The following is a 19607-nucleotide window of genomic DNA, read 5'->3' as shown; positions in this document are numbered from 1 at the left end:
GTGCGTGTTGTGCCACCGTGGAAGCAAAGGGACGGCTTCCACGTCGCTTCTTTGGCTGAACAAAGGTTTGTTCCTGTTAGGGTCGAGGGATACGTAAGGACATGCCGCTACCGAGTAATATTGTGTCCCGTTGGGGATAGCGAGGGGGCCTCGTCCGTGACTTTGGCCTTTTAGGTCCATCCTCGAGTTCGTCGGTTTGGGCTTCGACGGAATTGCAAATAACCGCAACAAGTCAATGAACAGTAATGCTTCTGTATTGGGGCATACCGAGCTTTGGTCTTCCCTTGTAGCCCCATCGCCGGTTTCTTCAGAGGACAGCTCAAAAGTATGCAAAGGCCCTCGCTGTGCTTCATCCGAGGCACATTTCAGTATGAATCTCGACACATATCCATGAGTGTGATTGGGTAAAATGAACTGCTCCCATGTTTGGATTGAGTTCCAATCAGGTACCCATGAAGCCCATGAAGGAACGGGCACCTTTGCTTTGATGCTGGCGGCAAGGCATAAAAACCAGTAAGTGGTCTCCTCAAAAGACAATTAGTGAAGAATCGAATTCAGGTGTGTTGGCTGGATAATGAATAGTCAGGGTTTATCCGGGGCCAACGTGTTACTCTCATGGATCAGGCTCAGGATAACAAAGAGTGATCTCGCAAATCAGCCGAATGGGACTTCGAGACGAATTTCAGAGCTTCACGTGTGTTTTTAATAAGGAGACTTCACTGAGTCACAGGTTGAAATCAAGGTGCTGCAGTATCCTCCAATTTCAACTTGATGATTACACTGCGTTGAAAAGTTCTATCATGGTAAAGTTAGCTGATGGGCCAATGAAGATGGGCCGACAAAGACTGATGTCTCCATCTTCACCGCCCAAGTGTTCCTCACACATAGTTTCACACTGTCTAGTTGTAGAATGCTAGCATGTATTGGGAGAGGATAAATTTCTGGTTAGAAAGGCAAGATATCAAACTGTATGGCACTGCCTGCTAACACTTACTCTGATGAACAGTGTGGGAAGTATGTGCGCGGTCTTTACATGTGATTGCTGTATATTGGCTTTACGTGGTCTACCTGTATAGAAATGGTCTACGCAGTGAGAGAAGACATTTCACAGGATGAAATGAAATAATTAGTCAATAAGGCGCCTTTTCATCACATAATATTTATATATGATGTTGGTAACATACTCACAAACCACTATGCTTGCTTCAATACATATTGGAAGGAAGCACATAGGTGCTAACAATCTGCATATCCCACAGTGGTTTAGCATGCACTTGCACTTCTAAATCTTGCTTTGAATAATGGGGAGGCATGAAGGAAGAGCATGGTTATCACGTGGTTAATGTGTAGAATACTGCCATCGAATTTGAAGTGTTTGGGTAATAATCACATGATATTTAATAGTTGTATTCATTTTAAGAAAAGAGACACGTAAAAGGGGGTTCACCAGCCTGCTTATAGGTTAAATTAGAACGTCCTCAAGCATGCGAAATCTACGCCTGTAGAGTCGACCACTTCTACAATGATGAGTGCGAACCAGGGGGTTCCATTGCGATATTCCTTTTGGGATGGTATCTAAGCATCTAAGCTGTGATGAGCTAAGTCGAAAGGAAAACGTATACAAAATTGCAGCCGCCCCAGTCAGAAGTGAAACCCAGATCCAGGGTGGCAGTCAATTGTTGAACTTCACCAGTATGTACCCCTCCAGTTGGTGGGCCATTTGAGGAGGATACGACTATGACCTGCTTGTGGGTACTAGTTCAGAGTACTTGTACAACCACACCTCAGAGGAAATCTGCATCTCCTTTTCGACCCTATTATACTTATCCTTTTTCGATCTGAATCAGTGCCTAAAAAGACTCATTGGTTTTCGACTACAAAAGAATTTGCCATTTACGCTGATAATGTCTGCCTTGAAAAAAGAGTGGGACTCTGTGTGCTTGGACTTCACCGATCTGGTTGAGGCCCTTGACCATGTCTCTGATTCCCTCGACCTGGTGGAGGATGAGGTCCTGGAGGATGAGGTCCTGGTCCATGTGTCCGATTCGTTTGGTTCGTTGTACTGACCCCAGAACCCGTTCGGCATATTTTTGTGTGTTGAGTTGAGTTTCCTCGGCTCGTAGTCTTTTGAACTAACCCTTGGTCTGGAACTCTTGTGGTGACCTTTGTCTCTTTTCTCGTTGAAATTTTCGATTGTTTTCCTTGGTGAGTTCTCTTTCGTCGATGTCTTATTACTTGTCGAGGCTTGTTTAATCGGACTTTTCGTGCGCCTTTGATCTGCTCCAGGGTCTCTACGGGTCTTGGACGTCTTCTGATGTCTTAGGGGTGTGGCCTCATCATAGGCTGAACTCGAAGAATCCGGATATTTGAAGTCATCAAACTCAAAAAAGTCCTTTGGATGATAGTGCTTCTCCCCGAATAGAGTTCTCAGGCCATTACGACCTCGTTGGCTTGAGCCCGTGGACATAGTTCTCGAGGCCTGAAGTTCATCGGACAGATTGAGGGTAGCCAGACTTCTCAGGAGTGCCTTCTCATCCTCTTCCCCTGGTGAATACGAGTACTTGAAGTCGTCCAGCTCGTAATATTGCTCTGACTGTCGCGGGAAATCTTCATAATAAATAACGTGTTGTGGTGGACTGTACTTCGGTGGATCGTTGCAAGATCGCGATCGTGGTGCCGTGGGGCTGCGCTGTGAGTCCTCGAGCTCGTGATATTGCTCAGCGAGGTGGGGGTACTCTTCCTGAAAGCGTACATTCTTTGGGCGACCATTACGGTATCGAAGTATCTTCTCTTTTCCATGCATGTCCGGCGAATGATGGGGACACCTGGGATGCTTCGCAGTTTCCTGAGGCCATGTATCCATTGAAGGCGTCGGTGCTGCTGACACCACTTCTTTCTCATGCGAGTCTGCATACATATCATTCTGTACCTGCTGCATAACTGAGTCGATGGTTGCAGGGTGGAGTGGTCGGTAAGGATGCCGCTCATCCTCGATCTCACTGGTGAGGCAGAGGCCCTCAGTGCTATGGTGTACTTCATTGGCAAGACACAGACCTTCATTGTCAGCCTGTCGCCTCGACCTGTGTTTCTTGCTTTGTGAGCTTTGCTTTGCGAGGCCGATGTATCGTCCATAGTCAACAATGCCGCCTGGCCAGCGGCCGAGAGCGAGGGCGAGCGACTGCGCGGACATGAAGGGTGCACTGTAACGTTGAGTTCATGCAGTAAAGGGCTTGAGAAAAGTCACCAAAGACGACTCTGATAAACTCAGGAAACAGCAGCCATGGTTCAACCTCATGAGATATCTACACCAAGATCGCAAGAGAGAAACCAATTGCAGCGGATTTCCCATCTTTATTGACGTGGTATCAAAGAACTACCAGCAGCTGTGCACACTGAGCGCAATAGACGGTAGCGGATGTGTTGGTAAGGAATCCAGTGCTATCCAATTCTGTTTTCAGCGATGTATAGACTCGAAATCATCTGGTGTTAGTCGAGTGCGCTTTCTTTGTCGACGTCGCTGCATGGCTGTTTTGGGAAGGGGCCCATTCGCTAAATAAAGAAACACAGCACCTGTTGGTGTTGCATCGAGGGAGGATGGCAATTTACAGCCAACAAACCCAACAAAGACCCGACGAGTATGAAATTCTCCGATTACTTTACAATCCATATAACAGTCGTCTGTCTTCCATTTCGAAATCACTAGCCAGCTAAAGCTATATATATTCTGTGCCCTGATCACTGACTCGTGTGTTAGATTTACTCAAATCACTTCACTAAAATCTGTAAACGTCCCTGGTAAGTAGATGGCCGAATAAACGGCAAACCAAGGGTGGAACAATGTGGGATGGCTCGATATTCCAGTACATCAAAGAGACGTAACTTAAATATTTCGCCTGGGTACGCCGTGAAGCAAATCCATTGTGACAGTCCCTACTGAAGGCGACAACGTACTCTTCGTTTGCGAGGAACCGCCCGAGATTTTCTGACTAGATGTTGTCGGTTGCTCCTTGGGTGTTGGAATCCTGTATTTCTCCTGGGGTTCTTGGACTTCTTGGAACCCCCCTTATTTGTTCGGGTCAAGCACCTTCTCGGAGCCTTTCGTCTGTCCGTTCCTATTCTTGGCACCCTTTGCAGACTGATGGGATCGGCTGGCATTGGTTTTCTTGGGTTTCTCATCGACAACAGAACTATAATACGGGGTATTATCTTTCCTACTTACAATCAATGTTCCTGGGGCTGGCCTGCTCGTAGAGAGCTGCTGTGCAGGAAAGCTCACCATGCCGCCCGGCCTTTGTTCATAAGGGTAACTTTCTGTATCAGTCCTATCCTGGGGGAATCCTCCTAGTGTTAGCTGGAGCGTAATTGGTGATAGCCAGGGAAGTTCTGTCTATCCAGCATGGCTTTTTTGAGCGAATTTTCTTCCCGTTAACTGCTATGGTCTTGTCCCCTGAAGGATGCCGCTGGAGGCCAATAGCTTGTTGATGGACTGGTGTTACGAAGGTGGCTTGTGAGAGTGAGTCGAGTTGGTTTCAATTGGTGATTCTTCCTCCTTGGCTTCCTGCTCTGCTTCCTGTCCTGATCCCTCTTCCGATTTCGCTTCTGATCATGATAGCCTTGCGAATGTTTATTTGCTGACTAAATTATCTCGAGCACAGTCCTTGTCCATACTGACTGGCTTGGCTTCGTAGGGAGTATCTTCTTCCAATGTATTGCCATCTGAATTGGGCCGTTTAGTAGTGGACTTGTCTCTAGCCTGGCTCTTGAGTTACACGGACCATTCCTGACTGAGTTGAAAGGTTGATAGGCGGAGGTTATATCAACTTCCAAGCCAATCAATAAGCCAAGAGAAATGTTTGAGAAGACTTGGATCCCTGAAATGCGAAGCCAGAAGAAATATGGCCAACCCCAAGTCTCTTTTTCTCGTTCTTCGGGTCTTGCCGCCGGGAGGAGCTGCACGTCAACACTGCAGGCCCTCGGGCCCGAGAAGCTCATCTTGTAGAAACGCCGTTGCCGGTGATGCATATTAACTATGGCCAACAAAGCACCTTGCTCGCATCGTTGTTTTACGAGAGTTACATGAATCAAAGAGATGGCCTTTACCACAGCCTGCGCAGACTATTGCCATGTGTGACCCTGGTCCTCAAAATGCCACCCTTGATTCCGCTATCTGTACCAGCATCGACTCTCGCTTCCAGCCAATGTCCTTGGGTTCTGGCACTCCCAGTTGGAAACAACGGGATGTCCTACAGATTATCACCCGCTCTAGTATCGTTGGCTACAATGCGCCAAGTCGAGCTCTATTTCTTTCTGCTTTTTATTTTATTTTTTGTACCTACTTTCGAGCTCGTTTGGATCCCTAGTCATCACGAGAATTCATGAAAGACTCTTGCTTTGCTTCTCGCACCTAAACCTCCTTCAGCCACTTTCTCTTCCTTCTCCTATGCCTTCCCCCTGCTTCTCTTGGCTTTCCTTCATGGTACTGTGCCTTATTTACGATCGCGTTATGCTGAAAAGTATGGTCGAATATGATGATGGTAGAGGGATATTGCTTGAGAGCGTATCATTCTGGTGCGATGGGTGTGCTAGACATCGCCCTCGGGCACTGAAGTTTACGATGTGCGCAGGTAAAGTTGGTTGTATTGATCTGTGAAAATACTTCTTGCGTTTGTGGACTACAGCTGTAGTCGTCAAGATCGCCATAGCTCCCAGTGCTCCGGTCACGCCCTCTGGTTCTTCGTGGGGTCAACTCCCTCCAAAGCGGCCAGGTCCATGGAATGGGAAGCAGGATGTGGGATAAACCTGATGCTGAGGTTATGTCGATATGAAGGGCACGAAGTCTGCCGGCGATACGAAATGGCTTTCCATGTCTCGAGGTAAGATGCGGAGATTCCGTATCTGCACAATTGGTGTTGTGACCTGTATGAGTATATGAATGTTGGTAACTTCAAGCTCTGGACTAGGCACAGTAACAGTGAAGTGATCTACGTCTTCCCACTTGGACACTGGAGGTTTCAACTCTGATGGACTTGCATCTTGGGAGGGCTGAAGAGTGTAATGACGGCCGGGAAAGCTGTTTCTTCTCATCCGCCTTAACTATGTTGTCGCAATTCATTGCGAGGTGTGTAGGTTGGTCTTGGACTCCTTGACAAGCTCAATCAAGCTGCTAAGGTATTAGCACGCTGGAGCCAAAGCTGAAGTCGAGAAGAAGATGAAAAATCGTGAGGCGCAGCCCTTGAACCTCTTGGTACGCAATGCCCACGACGCAAGAAGTTGTAATTGGGAGCTGTGGAGTCATTTGCGGAATTGACATTACGTGAGTCTTCGTAGCTGTCTACATAGAAGCATCTGGAGAGCCACATTGCCCGATCTTGGAATATGGGGTTATACATCGAAGAGTCTAACATCATCCGATTCATCTGGTACTCTGCGCATTTCCCCAATTTTGGTGGTGCAATGCGAAGACAAGATGAAGCGAGACGGCGGGAGAAAACGAGAGGTGCCGCTTCAGGGTAGCATCTCCCAAATTGGAGTGGAATTGACCAAGACGATCTGCAAACCGGACAAAACCCCCCACCTCCACTGCAGCGTGGGTGACGCAGGCCCTTGGTACTTTTGCTTCAGCCTAGCGGGCTGTCACGTCTCTGGTCGCTTGTTGACACTTGAAAGACCCTCCCTTTCAGCTGGCCACACGGATAGTGCGGAGGACAGGGGTAACTGTCTGATACATACTATGGTATTATGGGTAAGTTTTCTATTGCATGTTTGTACCGTGCCCCACCTCGGCACGTGCCAACTCTTCGCTACCTGGCTTGAAGGGACCTTCATAGCTGTCTGAATATGATTAAGAGAAAACGTTGTAGTAGTGTGAATTTCGGCTTTCGATTTACCACCGTCGAAATATAGGGTTCGAATTCGTTGGCGATCCGCTTCTGTAAGGTGTTTAGTCCCCATTGTAGTTGCTGAATACGCGATAATTAGGACGCGTTAACAGCAAGTTGGAATCAGAGGTGGAAGTACCTTTTCGTTACCATTAGTAGGCTAGGCAAGAATCAGTATAGCGTTACCTTGACAGTGGTCCACGGGTACTTGTCAAGGGGGTGAAAACTTTGGCCTGATACCGTAGTACGCCAAGTGACCTCACTCACAAAGGCTCAAAGAGTTGTCGTCTGACCTGATCCGACGTCGTCACCTTCACTTCTATCGAGTCATTCACCTTCACCCACCTTCTCCAACTATTGTCCAACAAATTCCAACAAATTCCAACAACTCTCCTTCTTCTTTCTTTGTATCTTCCCACAACTCAAACCTAAATAATTTCTACTGCAGAAACAAGACGTTCCAAGATGCAATTGACATCACTTTTAACCGCTGCGGGTCTGGCGGTGTCCGCGACCCACGCTTTCCTACTCCCATTTCCTGAATCGACCACCGAAAGCGACGTCGTCAACACCCTTCCCGTTCCCTTCAACACCGATGTTGCACTTGCTAGCACTGTCGGTGCCCGAAGTCTCGATTTGAACTGCCCCGGATGCCCGGTGCATGTCCACCACAAGGGCAAGGATGGAAAGGCCAAGATGAAGACGGACATTCCGAGTCATCTGCAGCTGGACTTCAAGATTGACCACGCGTATTCCGGCGATCGTCTGATGCTGAACGGCTTCGAGCTGTACCCTCATGCAGATCCCACGAGCAGTACCCTCGGCGCCAAGCTCCTCCCAGATATGCCGCACCGACAATACGGAAAGCACCGACCGGGCCACAAGCAACACGAGGCCGAACCCGACTCCCTGGGATTTGCGCTTCACGTGCAGCCTGTCGCTAAGAGCACGGAGAACCTGGAGCTGATCCTGGTCAACCTTCAAATCATCGAAGTCGGCAACGTCTTTATTGATGGAATCCCAAATGTCGAGCTCAAGTTAATCAAGTCACCCGAGGGCGGCCTGATGATTGGTGGTATCCAAACTACGGCATCCGAGACGACGCAAAAGACGCCCATGGACAAACAGGAGGAATGCACCACGCTTCTCTGCAAATGGCGCGCAATGTTCATGCAGCAGATTGCTCATCTTCGCGCAAACAAGCACTGTGGTGGCCGTCCCGGTCAGCAGGTTGGTCACGTTGAGGGTCACAGACGTCCTGGTCACCACAACATGCACCAGGGCCACCGAGCCAGCTGGGCCCAGCTCTTTAAGAACATTGGTGCCCACATTCTCCTCCCCATCGCTGTTGGCATTGTCGCTGGTGTCACCGCTAGCATGTAAGATCAACCACTTGCTGCTCCTAGTACGAATAAAAGCTAACGCTATTTCTTAGCCTCGGTATGATGGTTGGTACTGCCATTATCTTCCTGTGGCGCACCTTCGTCCGCCCTGCTGGACACCGCCGTCACCACAGACACGCGCACTCCATTCACAAGGCTGCCATCAAAGAAAATGCCGCCGATGATGAGAAGTCTGGTTTGATGGCCCACCAAGACGTTGATGATGTTGAGGCCCCTCCTGCCTATGTAGAGGAGGGTCTCGTTGCGGACAAGAAGCCCGAGAACGATGCCTAAGTAATCCCTAGGATTAATCTCAATTGGCAAACTCTATTGTATCAATCTAAAATGAGCTCAAGAGTTGGGACGGATATCCCAGCGATAGCTTCCCCCTGTGTCATCCGGTAAAGTGAATGTGCATTTGGCACTATCAGAGAATGAGTCGATAACGGTTGATTGTGGTATGATGTGGATCACTTTCCTTTGCATTTGCGGTCTCTATGTGGACTGTACTGGGCACTTGCGCAAATACCCACGTTCCTTCCGATTGATATCCTTCACCAATTCATCAAGTTATCAGTGGTTCCACTTAAGCATTCACTTGTGCGCCTCCTGCACGTGGGCTTTGTGAAAAAAAAAAACTATATATTTTGGCACGCCGGGTCAGTGACAACTTGTTCTCACTTTTGATAGGGTGAAAAGCTATCGATACTACACTGCAATAATAGATTTCTTATGTGAGAATGTATGAGCCTGGCTCAGGATAGCCTGTTCGTTCCCAAGTTGTTCCCACTTTTTGTATTGGCCACGCATGCTGACTTTGACTTACAACAGAACAACCGCCTGGTCAAAACAGTTAAGTAGAATTCTACTCGAGACTTGAACTCGGTCCAGCAAACCACCAGTACACAGCATTCATAGACAAGGGGGATATCTAGACGTGGATAAAGGGGCCTAGTGTACACTAATTAGGGGCCAACGCGTTGATCAAATCTGTGATTGTAGAGTTGAGCAGCCAATAGATAGCCAGGGTCGGCAGTCTGTTCATGGACATAATAAAGGAAGTGATGCTTGAGTTAGGAAAGGTTTAGCTTCAAGCCAACGAATGCACGGAACCAATCGAGGACCGCATTCCTCGCAAGCTGAATGGAACATGACAAGTCCAGAGTCTACAGGTAGTGATAGCGGAGCTGCGTGTCTGTACTCTGTGGGCTACAATGTTCAATTAATTTGTATCAGATGCCTATGATGTAGAATAATTGTTACAAGTCAGGAAAAAAGCATCCCAAAAAGCAAAATGTAAGTGAATCACCGCCCATACGCTGTTTCAAAAGAAAAGTAACGCCGAGTATGCATATGGAACCCGATATGGTGGGAAAACTCTGAACTGATTCAACGCCACCTGATCTCTCCATGGCTATGAATCAGTTCTCGCTAAAGCAGGGATTAATCTAAAATATAAGGCTCAAACTAAGTCCAGCACGTAGCTATCCCTGATATGTCATATACTACCCATTTGACGTAATGCCCGAATAGAAAACAGCCAGAGGCATAATCTCTACACAGATATGGCTTCAACAATGGTCTACTATCTAAGCTGCGCATTACTTCACGTAGAGGTGATATATGGGGCTTTGATTGTCCACAATTCCACCCGCAATATGTTGGTTAGTAGAGTATTGGAGCAGGAGGCATGGAGCATATTGTCATCTACCCAAGATGTATAAGACTTCACATATGGATATTTTCATGTCATATATCTTACCAGAGTATTAGTCCCTCCATGTATGTTCACGATGGTGCCACTCTTTCTGTCACAGCGGCATTTGTGATTTCCATTAATGTTCCCTCAACCCTCTATTCTCCGAGAAAAACAAAAACCACAAAGAACCAAATCATAATCTCTCATTTTCTTGGCTTTCTCTATAGTCAATAGACCAGATGATAGACCCTATGCTCTTCTGATAAGCCGAGGATGTGTTGCCTACATCATGAAGACGCCTTGTTAACATCTGGACTTGAAGATCCAAGTCGTCGCTAGCCATCTCTGGGATTTAGGCTTCTTCCAAGAAGACAGAGCTGGCAAAAGCTAACATGTAAAGTATAAATAATTCATCCTGTTAACACACAGGTTGATATCGCTTTTTCGTAATTGTGTCCTTTGACATGATTTCGCACCACCTCTGAACTTCCATCGAAATCTGCATCCGTGACCTTTAGTTCCATCCTATCCCTCCTTCCTCAATGATGCAGTTAAATAGCGGTTAATAGATTGATTTCGGCTGAGCTGCTGAAAAGATCTTGTGTACACGGCCAACTGTATGCCACAGGGTCCGAAGTGGAAATGCGTTCATGTCGGTGGAAGAAAAAGGTGCTCAAACACGGCAAACTATCTCGTGCTCCTCAACTATCATGATTGTACCAGGTTAGTATATATCCCAGACGAAATTAATGCACGTGAGAGGGATGACGGAGAAAGGAGAATAAACTCACCACTATCTCGCCCCGAACGACCCGCACTCCATCCCCACGAAGCCGGAACCGAGCGCTCCTGCCCATCTCCATCCGCCGACGACGTACTATCCTCATCCCGTCTGGTTGAGTACCCAAGCCCAACCTCGGTCTCACTAGAGTTAACACTCCTCCTCTCATCCTTAGGAGGCGGGACGGGCAGCCGCTGCTCAGCCCAACGTCCTCCATTCACATCCTCTCCTGCAGTAACAGTAGTGATCGTAGTCGCCGACCGCGAGTGCCCCGAAAACGAAGTGGTCGAAGCACCCGTCTCCATCCGCTCATGTGCCGACCTTGCCCCTCTACCTGCAGCAGCGCGGTTTCGGCGAGCACGCCAGATGAAAAGGCCCAGGACTGAGAGAAGGACGATGAAGACGACGCTGACGATGATGCCGATCTCGGTTCCCGTGACGATATGGGCGGTGGGATTTTGGCCAAGGTCTTGCTGCGGATTGCTGCTGCCATCGAAGGGTGGGGCGCCTTGGTAGGTGCTGCCGGTTGGGACGTGAGAGGCGGTGCTGGTAGGGGTGCTCATGGTGATAGAAATGAATGTTTTGGGAGCGATTGGTGACTTGGTTTGGTGTTTCTTAAGGTATTAGGTCTGGTTGTTGTCGCTTATTAGGACAGCAGGTTCCGAGTAGTGGATGTAATAGTGAGGTGTACTGAATAGAAATATTTTGCGCTCAATGGATTGATGTAACACGACGATAACAACTCTAGCGAAGCAGTTGTTTGGGGGGTTTTCCCTAAAGCAGGGGCCTGTATTAGGTTGAAGCTGAAGACTGCGCCGAGAGGCAAAATATCCTCACGGTGAGGAAGGACTGCGGTGAGGTGGACTTGAAACCCTCAAGGAGTGAATCAAGTGTGATTGTCGACGTTTTGAATAGAAAAGAGACTGTTATTCGACAAACAATGGAACTGGAAAAGGTTCATGGTCGGTAACGAGCTGAATGAAGGCAGGAGGAAAAATCACGTTCCCAAAATCTGCATTTGCAGGCAGGCAGTTGTGCAAAAACCAAAAACAGAAGGGGCGGTATATGCAGTTCAACGTTGAGCCGATACAAATTGTTTCATGGCAACATTGGATAACAGAAAAACAGTTCTGCTTCAATTACTGCAAATAGCATGTTTGATAGCATTGGCAGCAGGTAGAGACAAGTATCTCTGTGACACCATGACTTAATTCCGTCTACAGGTCGAGTCTACAAGCAGCCAGTAGATCCGAACAGCTCATGCCGTGTCGTCTACGAGATAACTCGGCAGGCTCCCAACTTTCTTCCCGAGTCATTCCAGATCATAAGTGGTTGTCATCTCCAGTGTGTCGCCCATCTCCAATCTGGACATGGCCAGTGCTTGTCAGATCTGGTAATATCCTCTGTGATCGGTGCAACACTACTCGCTCGATCTGACGAGCAGAATGCGGATCCTTACATGAGGAATCACTGTGTACCGGCGGCCGGCTCGCTGAACGGCTACCACCATCTCACCGCCGACAAACTCGAAAATGCAATGACCGACTGCTTTGGACTGTTCGAGATGGAGGCGGCAACCGGTCAATATGGGGATTGGTATGGCTTGGCCGATGCTCGTCTCTTGCAGTCGCACAGGTGCGAGCATACAAATCTGTGCTCTCCCTGCCCACGCTCCATATGTGCATCCACTGCCATTTTGTCCGAGTCAGAACAGATTTGCTGTCACACCTTGTCACTCACTTGTCTGGCGATGGGCCTAGCAATCATGGGACATGTGACTACAAGCAATCGCGGAGGTCATGGAGCAGCAGCATGCTTGTCTCAGACACTTAATCAACGAGCGACATCAATGGTACTTAGCTAGTGAACAAGCATAGTTGCAACATGACGTTCGTCGAAGCTCGTCTGATCCAGAGAGGCAAGAAAGGCATCAGGAGCACATGCAACCATTCGAGTGACGGCAGACACTGGCCTTGGTACATCGATGATGGTGGCGTTCCCGAGACATGAAGATGACTGGCAATGGAAACTCAATTCAGGTGAGCTAATCTAATAAATCGACGTCAAGTACACTATATGCAGGGGCCCTGTTTGAAAAGAGGAACTAAGCAGGACGAAGGGAGCTTGAAAAGCAGTGTGGGACTTGTCAGTTCAGTCGCTGGACTTGGAAAAGTTCAAACAACTGCCTGACAGCTCCCCAGAATACATCAAACCCCAAGGTACCTAGACATTCCTCGGAACTTAACACCGTCGTAATTCCAAGTTCCCAACACAGGCGACGGCGGATCATCACGTGGTCCAATCCTCTTGAAATGCCGCAGCAGCCTCAGAATAACGACCGCTATCTGCGTCAGAGCAGACTGCTGTCCAGGACTGTAACGAGCATGTAGAAGCCGCTTGATAAGACCACCTTCAACGAGCAATGCGAGAGAAGCATTCTTGCAAGACACCCGCCTATTCGATGAAAGTTTCGCACCAAACGAGCTCTTGTTCCTAAACCCAACCGATTCTTTGGCCCGTCTGTTAGCAAACAGTGTAGGATTTGCAGGGAGGGCACCTGGCCCATCTTACCCATCCCAGCCACACAATGCGCATCTGGCGAGCTCCGATTGTCATTTTAGCAACAAATGCACAATGAGCACCACATAAGACTCCATTTGATACAATGTTTTAAGCGACTTGATATTTTGTCCCCAGCCTCCAGCGCCGTGTGCATGCTATGTATCTGACAAGACTTATGTACAATGAATTCAGTCAGCGTCAAGATGCCCGTATGCCCCCAACGCCAGCGTCAAAAAGCCTTACAATCATATAAACCCATCGTTCAATGCATCAAATACACAAGTATTTACCATATGCAGATGAGGGACATACCACGCCGATTCATCGTTGCATTCCTATGCGTGCCGCTATCCGTGGGCCGTATCCGTCGGTTCTATACATAGCGCCTATCCAATGACTCTGACTGACTTTTTCAGCGAAGATCGTCTACCCGCCGCGCGACTCGAAAGACGCTGCTGCGTCGCCATGATGGGCGATTCTTCAGCAGCCTCGGACGTCACTCTCGATGGCTGCTGCTGTGACGCCGTGCGCGTCCATGTTTGTTGCGGTTTTCGCGGGCCGTTCTGCTGCTCCGGGTTGTAAAACCCGGACGTCGAGGATATCTTCTCCCCCGTCTCTGTCGAGCTCCGATCGGTAGCCACCGCCTTGCCCTTCTCGTCCGCCTTGGGCGCTTCAACCTTTCGCACCAGTACCGCCGCACCAGCTCCAGCTCCTACAGACAGCGATGCCTTGATACTATCCCAGTTCTCACGTATTGGCTTCGTCTCATCCATCATCATAATAGCGATAGCAGACAATAGAGCGCCAAGAACGAGTATGGTCAAAATGATGGCGCCCGCCTGGTCTCTAGAAGTGATGGGGGCGAAGACGATGGATCCCATAGGATCAGTTCGTCCAATATCCGAACCGCCTCCGCTCGGGTCACCTACGCTTGTTCCACCGGTGCTGTTCGTGACAGGCGCTTCAGCTTTTTGGATCATGTTGGCAAGCACAATTTCCATGGCTGCCATCTGCTGGCCCACCCCGATGGTCCCATCCCAGTTGCCGGAATTGTTCGCCCACTTCAATCCACACATACGACCGTTGCTACCTCCAGTACACTGTTTCGCCGCCGCGGCTGCCGAGCTCTCCATAAGAGGCTTGATTGTGTTGTACGTCCAGGGTGCCCACTTCGTTGTTGCTGCCATCCATCTGCTCAGATATGCCTTAAACGACTGCTGGTCAACATCACATAGTCCAACACCCTCGCATGCAACCTCGAACATGACCTTGGGACCGCCATCATCGCTGTAGAAAAAAATGTCCGTGCCGTTGAGAAGTCCATCAACTCGATCGCGCCAAAGGTCGCTCTCACTTGACTGCTTCAGGCCGTCGGTATAGGCATACATGGCGGCGGCGCCCAACAAAAAGGCGCTCGGGTTGTAGGAAAACTGATACTTAACAATAGTCGTGCAGTTGTCATCGGTGTGGGCACCGTCGTAGACGTAATAAGCACCGCTGTCCGACATTTGCATGAAGTTCACATTTACCATCCAATCCCAAGTCTTGACAGCCCAGCCGGCGTACGTGCTGTTACCAGTGTATAGGGCGAGCCGTGCTGCAATGTTGAAGAAACATGCCTGCGAGATCGAGTTCTTATAGTTGAAACCATTGTTCCATTGAAAGATCTGCCAACGTAGGCCCCCATTGCAGTTTTGAGCGTCCCATCTGGCGGCCTGTGTGTTGAAGACGGCTTGCGCCAGTGCTAGCCATTGCGGCTTGTCCGGCGAAGGGTTTGGGAAGTTGTACTCAGCCGCGGTCATGGCAGCCATCCCCCAGAATCCTTGGTCATCATTGCCCTCTGTAAGTGTCTGATTGGGCGGCATGTAGTCATTGAATGGGCCGACCTGGAAGAGCAAGGCGTCTTCCGTCACCTTGTTGTACGTCGCGTCTCCGGTATAATACCAGTAGTCTATCATAGCGCCAAAGAATGCGCCGCCCTCCCACCAGTAGTATGGCTGAGGAAGTAGACCCTGTGTAACATGAGAGTCAGAATGTTTTTAAGGTGAATCAGGATACTCTCATCAGCCATGCTTCGAGCACCACGTATGCCAGCACCGATAGGGTCTGACCGCATGACAAGCACGAAAAGCCTGAGTTCCAACAGTTGACTTACGGGTGTTTGGCCAGGCTTGTCACCAGTGTAGAAACTCATCAGGTCCTCCACCATACGTTTGGAGACATCCTTGATGGAATCTGGTTGAGGCTCCAAGTATTAGCAGCCAAAACTACAACAACCGACTTGACCAACCAGTTGCTCACCATCGGAGTGGACATCAAGATCGTACCCACTAACAGGTTGTGAAGCCACCGACAGCATTGCCGCCGCCAAGAGAGCCGTTTCCTTCAGATGCCACATGGTGATTTGCGCTCAGAATGAGTTTGAAAACCAGCAGGAATCCAATAACCCCGAATCATGGGGAACAGGAGAGGAAAATCTTTATTTTTGCGGGAACATTGCGGACGTGCAAATGGAGTGTCTCTGAGCTGAGGTGCAAGTAAGTCCGGGCTTACCACCTGCCGTGGGTGACGATGCACTAAGACACGAGTTTGGTGTGGAAGGACCTATCGTGAACAGCGTACTTTAAAGTAGCGCAAAACCGGGGTAACGAAAGTCTATGAAGGGTACAAGTGCAACCAATCTGAACTGGCAGGTAACGTGAACAGAAATGAAAGGCATGGAATGGGTCTCGCGGTGGAATAAGACGACACAAACCAAGCTGAGAAGGAGGGACCATGACCAAATGGCCATCGATCAAGGAGGGAAGCCACCTACCTTTTTGACGTGCATTCCCCACCGACGAGCATGAAAAGGTCTGACGCACTTTCTCACCTGCAGCTGTCTTCTCAATTCAAAAGCTTGATGGTGTGGTGTGGCCGTTCACTGTTCACGGATCTGGGGTAGTAGACGGCGATGAGGTGGTTGGGTTTTGTTTGATGTCTGGGCGGTTATTGGCCCGTCCTGGCCGTAGCCCCAGGCTGTTCACATCCTTGATCCACCCCAGATGCATTTCAAAGAACCTGAATGCGACACTGCACCCGTGGGCCAATGACAGCTTCAATTCGCAGTGCGCTCTCCCAGGATTGTTGTAGACAGAGTACTGGGAAGCTCGCAATGAATTGATGGAATATGCGGAGATCCTGGATGGAAGAGCAGGGACGATGTCAAAGGGGGCGACAAAGCTGAGAGAAACATCTCGATAGTGGGCCATGGCTTTTCGTGGCTGGACTCAAATCCTCCCGAGGTTGTCGATTGACAAAGAGAAGTGAACTGATGAGGTCGGGGAATAAGCCAGAAACGACCACCGACCGGCTAAGTGATGGTCAGACAACATGGACCAACTCCGTGGTATCGAAGTAGCACGGTATTGGAAAACTTCAATGAGCATTGACTTGATCAATACGTAGGCTGTTCTCAACAGGAGGATCGAAGCCAGGAGCGTGAACTGGACTTTGAGGTTAATATAGAGCAAGACTACGGGATGTGCACACGGCTGGGGCACAATTGGATTGTTCCTGGGACCCAGAGTTCGCTGCTCGTAGTCTAGCTCTCTCCGTAGATTGAAGTTTCAATAAAGTTAACCTTGTGGAAGTTACGCGCAAAACATCAAGGGGCATTTTGAGCGCAGTGCCGCCGGAGTCCAAGAGCACTAACTTGCCAAACAGCCCATGTCAGCTCAGCTGACTGGCAATCTGGCAAGTTGAATGGTCAACTGCTGACCAAACAGAGAACCGGCGCCGGCATCCAGGTTGATGAAACAGAACTGCAACAGTTTTGAAGAATCTCCAGGATTTGGCATCCTTGCATTAGGTTGTCCACAAGATCGTCAGGAACGCCTGTAGATAGTCTCGAAAGGACCCAGATAAATGGATCAGACGTAGTGGTGTTACTAGCTGTGGAACTGCTAGATGGAAGAATTGATCGGCTTTCGAAGATGTAAACATTGTTGTTGACGCAAATGGGGATCCTCTGGGACGGCAACCCCGGATAATTTAGGCAAGAATCTCCACATCCGACTTGGTCTGCTTCCCTATCAAAATATCCTGTCGCAAGAGGAGGCAAGAGGCGTATGTGAACACGTGAACACGAGAACACGATTAATGCTAACTGAAGTACGGTACTTGTTGCTTCCCATCCAACGATGCTGAGATAGATCAATGCACTGCCACAATCCAAGACTGGCAGTACTGGGGCGTTGCCTGGAAGGTTGCGTACACTCACTGCCAGGGTCTCTGCACTTAAGAATACGACCCAACTGCAATGGTTAGGTGTGAATAAAGAGAACGTCGTTTCTCGATCAGTGAAGCTTGCAATAGTTTCAAAAATCACAAGACAACGGAGGAATACGAGTCATTCATTGGCCATAACAAATCTTGTTACTGGACATCACCAGTTATTTGTCGTTACCCTGCCGCCTTGAGGTGGATCGGCTACTCTCTTGCTTGCTTGTTTCGGCCGTGCTCGCCACCTCCAGTCCCTGTCTCACCCAGGCACTGGGCCAACTCAAGGCCAGCACGGATGCCACCTATCCAGCAACCTACCAAATCCCTCCCAACTCCCGGCCTCCCTCCATCCGCCAATTCCACGTTTTCTTTCACCAAACCCGACCATACCAACCACGAACGTCCATCATCGTCATCGCACAAAAACTATACCCAGTGAACAAGCCTGCGCTACTTCTCAACCACGATTGCGAACCCGACCGATTGATATTCTCCTCTCTAAAACCTCACCAAACTCTCGATGTCCACCAAAATGGCTGAGCAGGACGCTCCTTACGACCCCTACATTCCCAGCGGACAGGCTGCCGGACAGGCGCCTCAACAGGGCGGCAATGCCAGAACACAAGCGCTGCAAGCAGTAAGTCATTTGAACTCGAGAAATATAGTCTCTGCATGGGTTTGCCCCTGGACCGCGACATTTCGACGTCATAGTACGACTTGCCCATACGATACGCGCACATGATAACTGGCTTCGACTCTGGAGTCAATGAAGGTATCACGTCAATTGCCAGCACCATCTGCGCGACTACTAAGGCTGTATTCTGAGAAGTAGCTCAACTTGCGCCGCCATGTCACAGATGATGCTGGGCTTTTGATCATGCCTGAAGCCACCTATGGAAGATAACGCCGAGGATAGCGTGGCCATAACAATGATGCGCCCCCTCTTGCCTGCTCCCATCCACATTCAAGCCCGCCCAACACTACAGTACCCTTTCGCACCCTCAAACGGCTCAAAGCGACTAGCGATCTGGCAGTACCTGGCAATGTTGAATTTCCAAGATCCCGGGGCAGCTCATGGCGGACTGTGTAACGAGTCATGGGCTTATGCTAACGCTCGCCGCAGCAAATCGACGACACCGTTGGTGTTATGCGAGAGAACATCAACAAGGTGTCCCAACGGGGCGAGCGCCTAGATGCCCTGCAAGACAAGACGGACAACTTGGCTGTTTCCGCTCAAGGTTTCCGTCGTGGCGCCAATAGAGTCCGCAAGCAGATGTGGTGGAAGGATATGAAGATGAGAATGTGCCTGATTGCAGGTATCATTATCCTCATTCTCGTCATTGTCGTCCCTACCGGTAAGTTGCCTGCCACCTACGTACCGGTAAATTATGTTCTAATATGGCCTGCAGTTGTTGCAACTAAGGGGAAATAGACGCGCCTGAGACATCAAACTGTGTCACTTGTTGGGTGCAGCCGATAACGAAGTAAGGGAAATGGTCTTGATGCCACGATCGATGACGAGTTGAATCTCGCAGGCTACGAGCAGCACCTCGGGTGGTTCAGGTCATCGAATCGCGGATTTTACAGCACAGAGGAGTTCATGTTGTTGGGTTTACTGGTCTTTTTCTTTGGTCGCGTGGAGGCCTCCACGGCTTTGGTTCACCACCCCGACCAAGCCTATGATGATACCGTTGCGATGGACGAAAGACCCTTGTATGTATGATGGCCAGGCAATGCGGTTCCCACTAATGCAGATTCGCGATATTTATATGACACCAACGTGTAATCCTGCGTGGATGTGATTTCTTCTAGTTGCTGTACTCTGCTGGACATATGTCGTTGACTTAAGTGCGTGTTGTCCGCTGGTGGTACATGAATGCTGCCAGGAATATCTCAATGTAGCGAGTTGTCCTTTACAACTTTACAAGGCAATGGGAGGACATCGGACGGCATATGACGTAGATAAATAAGAATACAAACCCTGCAGACCGTAGACTACTCACATTGATAAGAACTACGAATATCGGGTCCGGAACCAACCC

At 49.2% G+C, this 19607-nt stretch overlaps 5 protein-coding genes across 5 annotated transcripts; 2 read left to right on the top strand and 3 right to left on the bottom strand.

The window, feature by feature from the left end:
- Positions 1-1843: 1843 nt before the first annotated feature.
- BCR38DRAFT_407618 (uncharacterized protein) lies at positions 1844-3190 on the bottom strand (the record flags this gene model as incomplete). Its single annotated transcript, XM_040858187.1, has 1 exon — positions 1844-3190. One exon carries the CDS (start codon positions 3188-3190, stop codon positions 1844-1846), a length of 1347 nt encoding a protein of 448 aa, XP_040718289.1.
- Positions 3191-7343: 4153 nt separating this feature from the next.
- On the top strand, positions 7344-8554 carry BCR38DRAFT_336650 (uncharacterized protein; the record flags this gene model as incomplete). The annotated part of the gene is made up of 2 exons (XM_040855474.1): positions 7344-8257; positions 8314-8554. 2 exons carry the CDS (start codon positions 7344-7346, stop codon positions 8552-8554), a joined length of 1155 nt encoding a protein of 384 aa, XP_040718288.1.
- A 2078-nt stretch (positions 8555-10632) lies between these two features.
- BCR38DRAFT_483277 (uncharacterized protein) lies at positions 10633-11303 on the bottom strand (the record flags this gene model as incomplete). The annotated part of the gene is made up of 2 exons (XM_040863602.1): positions 10633-10664; positions 10751-11303. The coding sequence occupies 2 exons, from the start codon at positions 11301-11303 to the stop codon at positions 10633-10635; spliced, it is 585 nt and encodes a 194-aa protein (XP_040718287.1).
- A 2697-nt stretch (positions 11304-14000) lies between these two features.
- BCR38DRAFT_295125 (family 76 glycoside hydrolase) lies at positions 14001-15511 on the bottom strand (the record flags this gene model as incomplete). The annotated part of the gene is made up of 2 exons (XM_040854488.1): positions 14001-15314; positions 15458-15511. Coding segments are annotated over 2 exons (1368 nt in total), but the record flags the coding sequence as incomplete, so codon positions are not given.
- Positions 15512-18097: 2586 nt separating this feature from the next.
- Positions 18098-18997, top strand: BCR38DRAFT_407613 (synaptobrevin-domain-containing protein; the record flags this gene model as incomplete). The annotated part of the gene is made up of 3 exons (XM_040858186.1): positions 18098-18202; positions 18689-18920; positions 18975-18997. 3 exons carry the CDS (start codon positions 18098-18100, stop codon positions 18995-18997), a joined length of 360 nt encoding a protein of 119 aa, XP_040718285.1.
- Between the last annotated feature and the right edge of the window lie 610 nt (positions 18998-19607).

Source organism: Pseudomassariella vexata (genome assembly GCF_002105095.1).
Source record: "Pseudomassariella vexata strain CBS 129021 chromosome Unknown BCR38scaffold_4, whole genome shotgun sequence".
In the NCBI taxonomy this organism is placed as follows: domain Eukaryota; kingdom Fungi; phylum Ascomycota; class Sordariomycetes; order Amphisphaeriales; family Pseudomassariaceae; genus Pseudomassariella; species Pseudomassariella vexata.
Note: the sequence above shows the minus strand (reverse complement) of the source record. Positions and strands in the feature narration are given on the sequence as shown.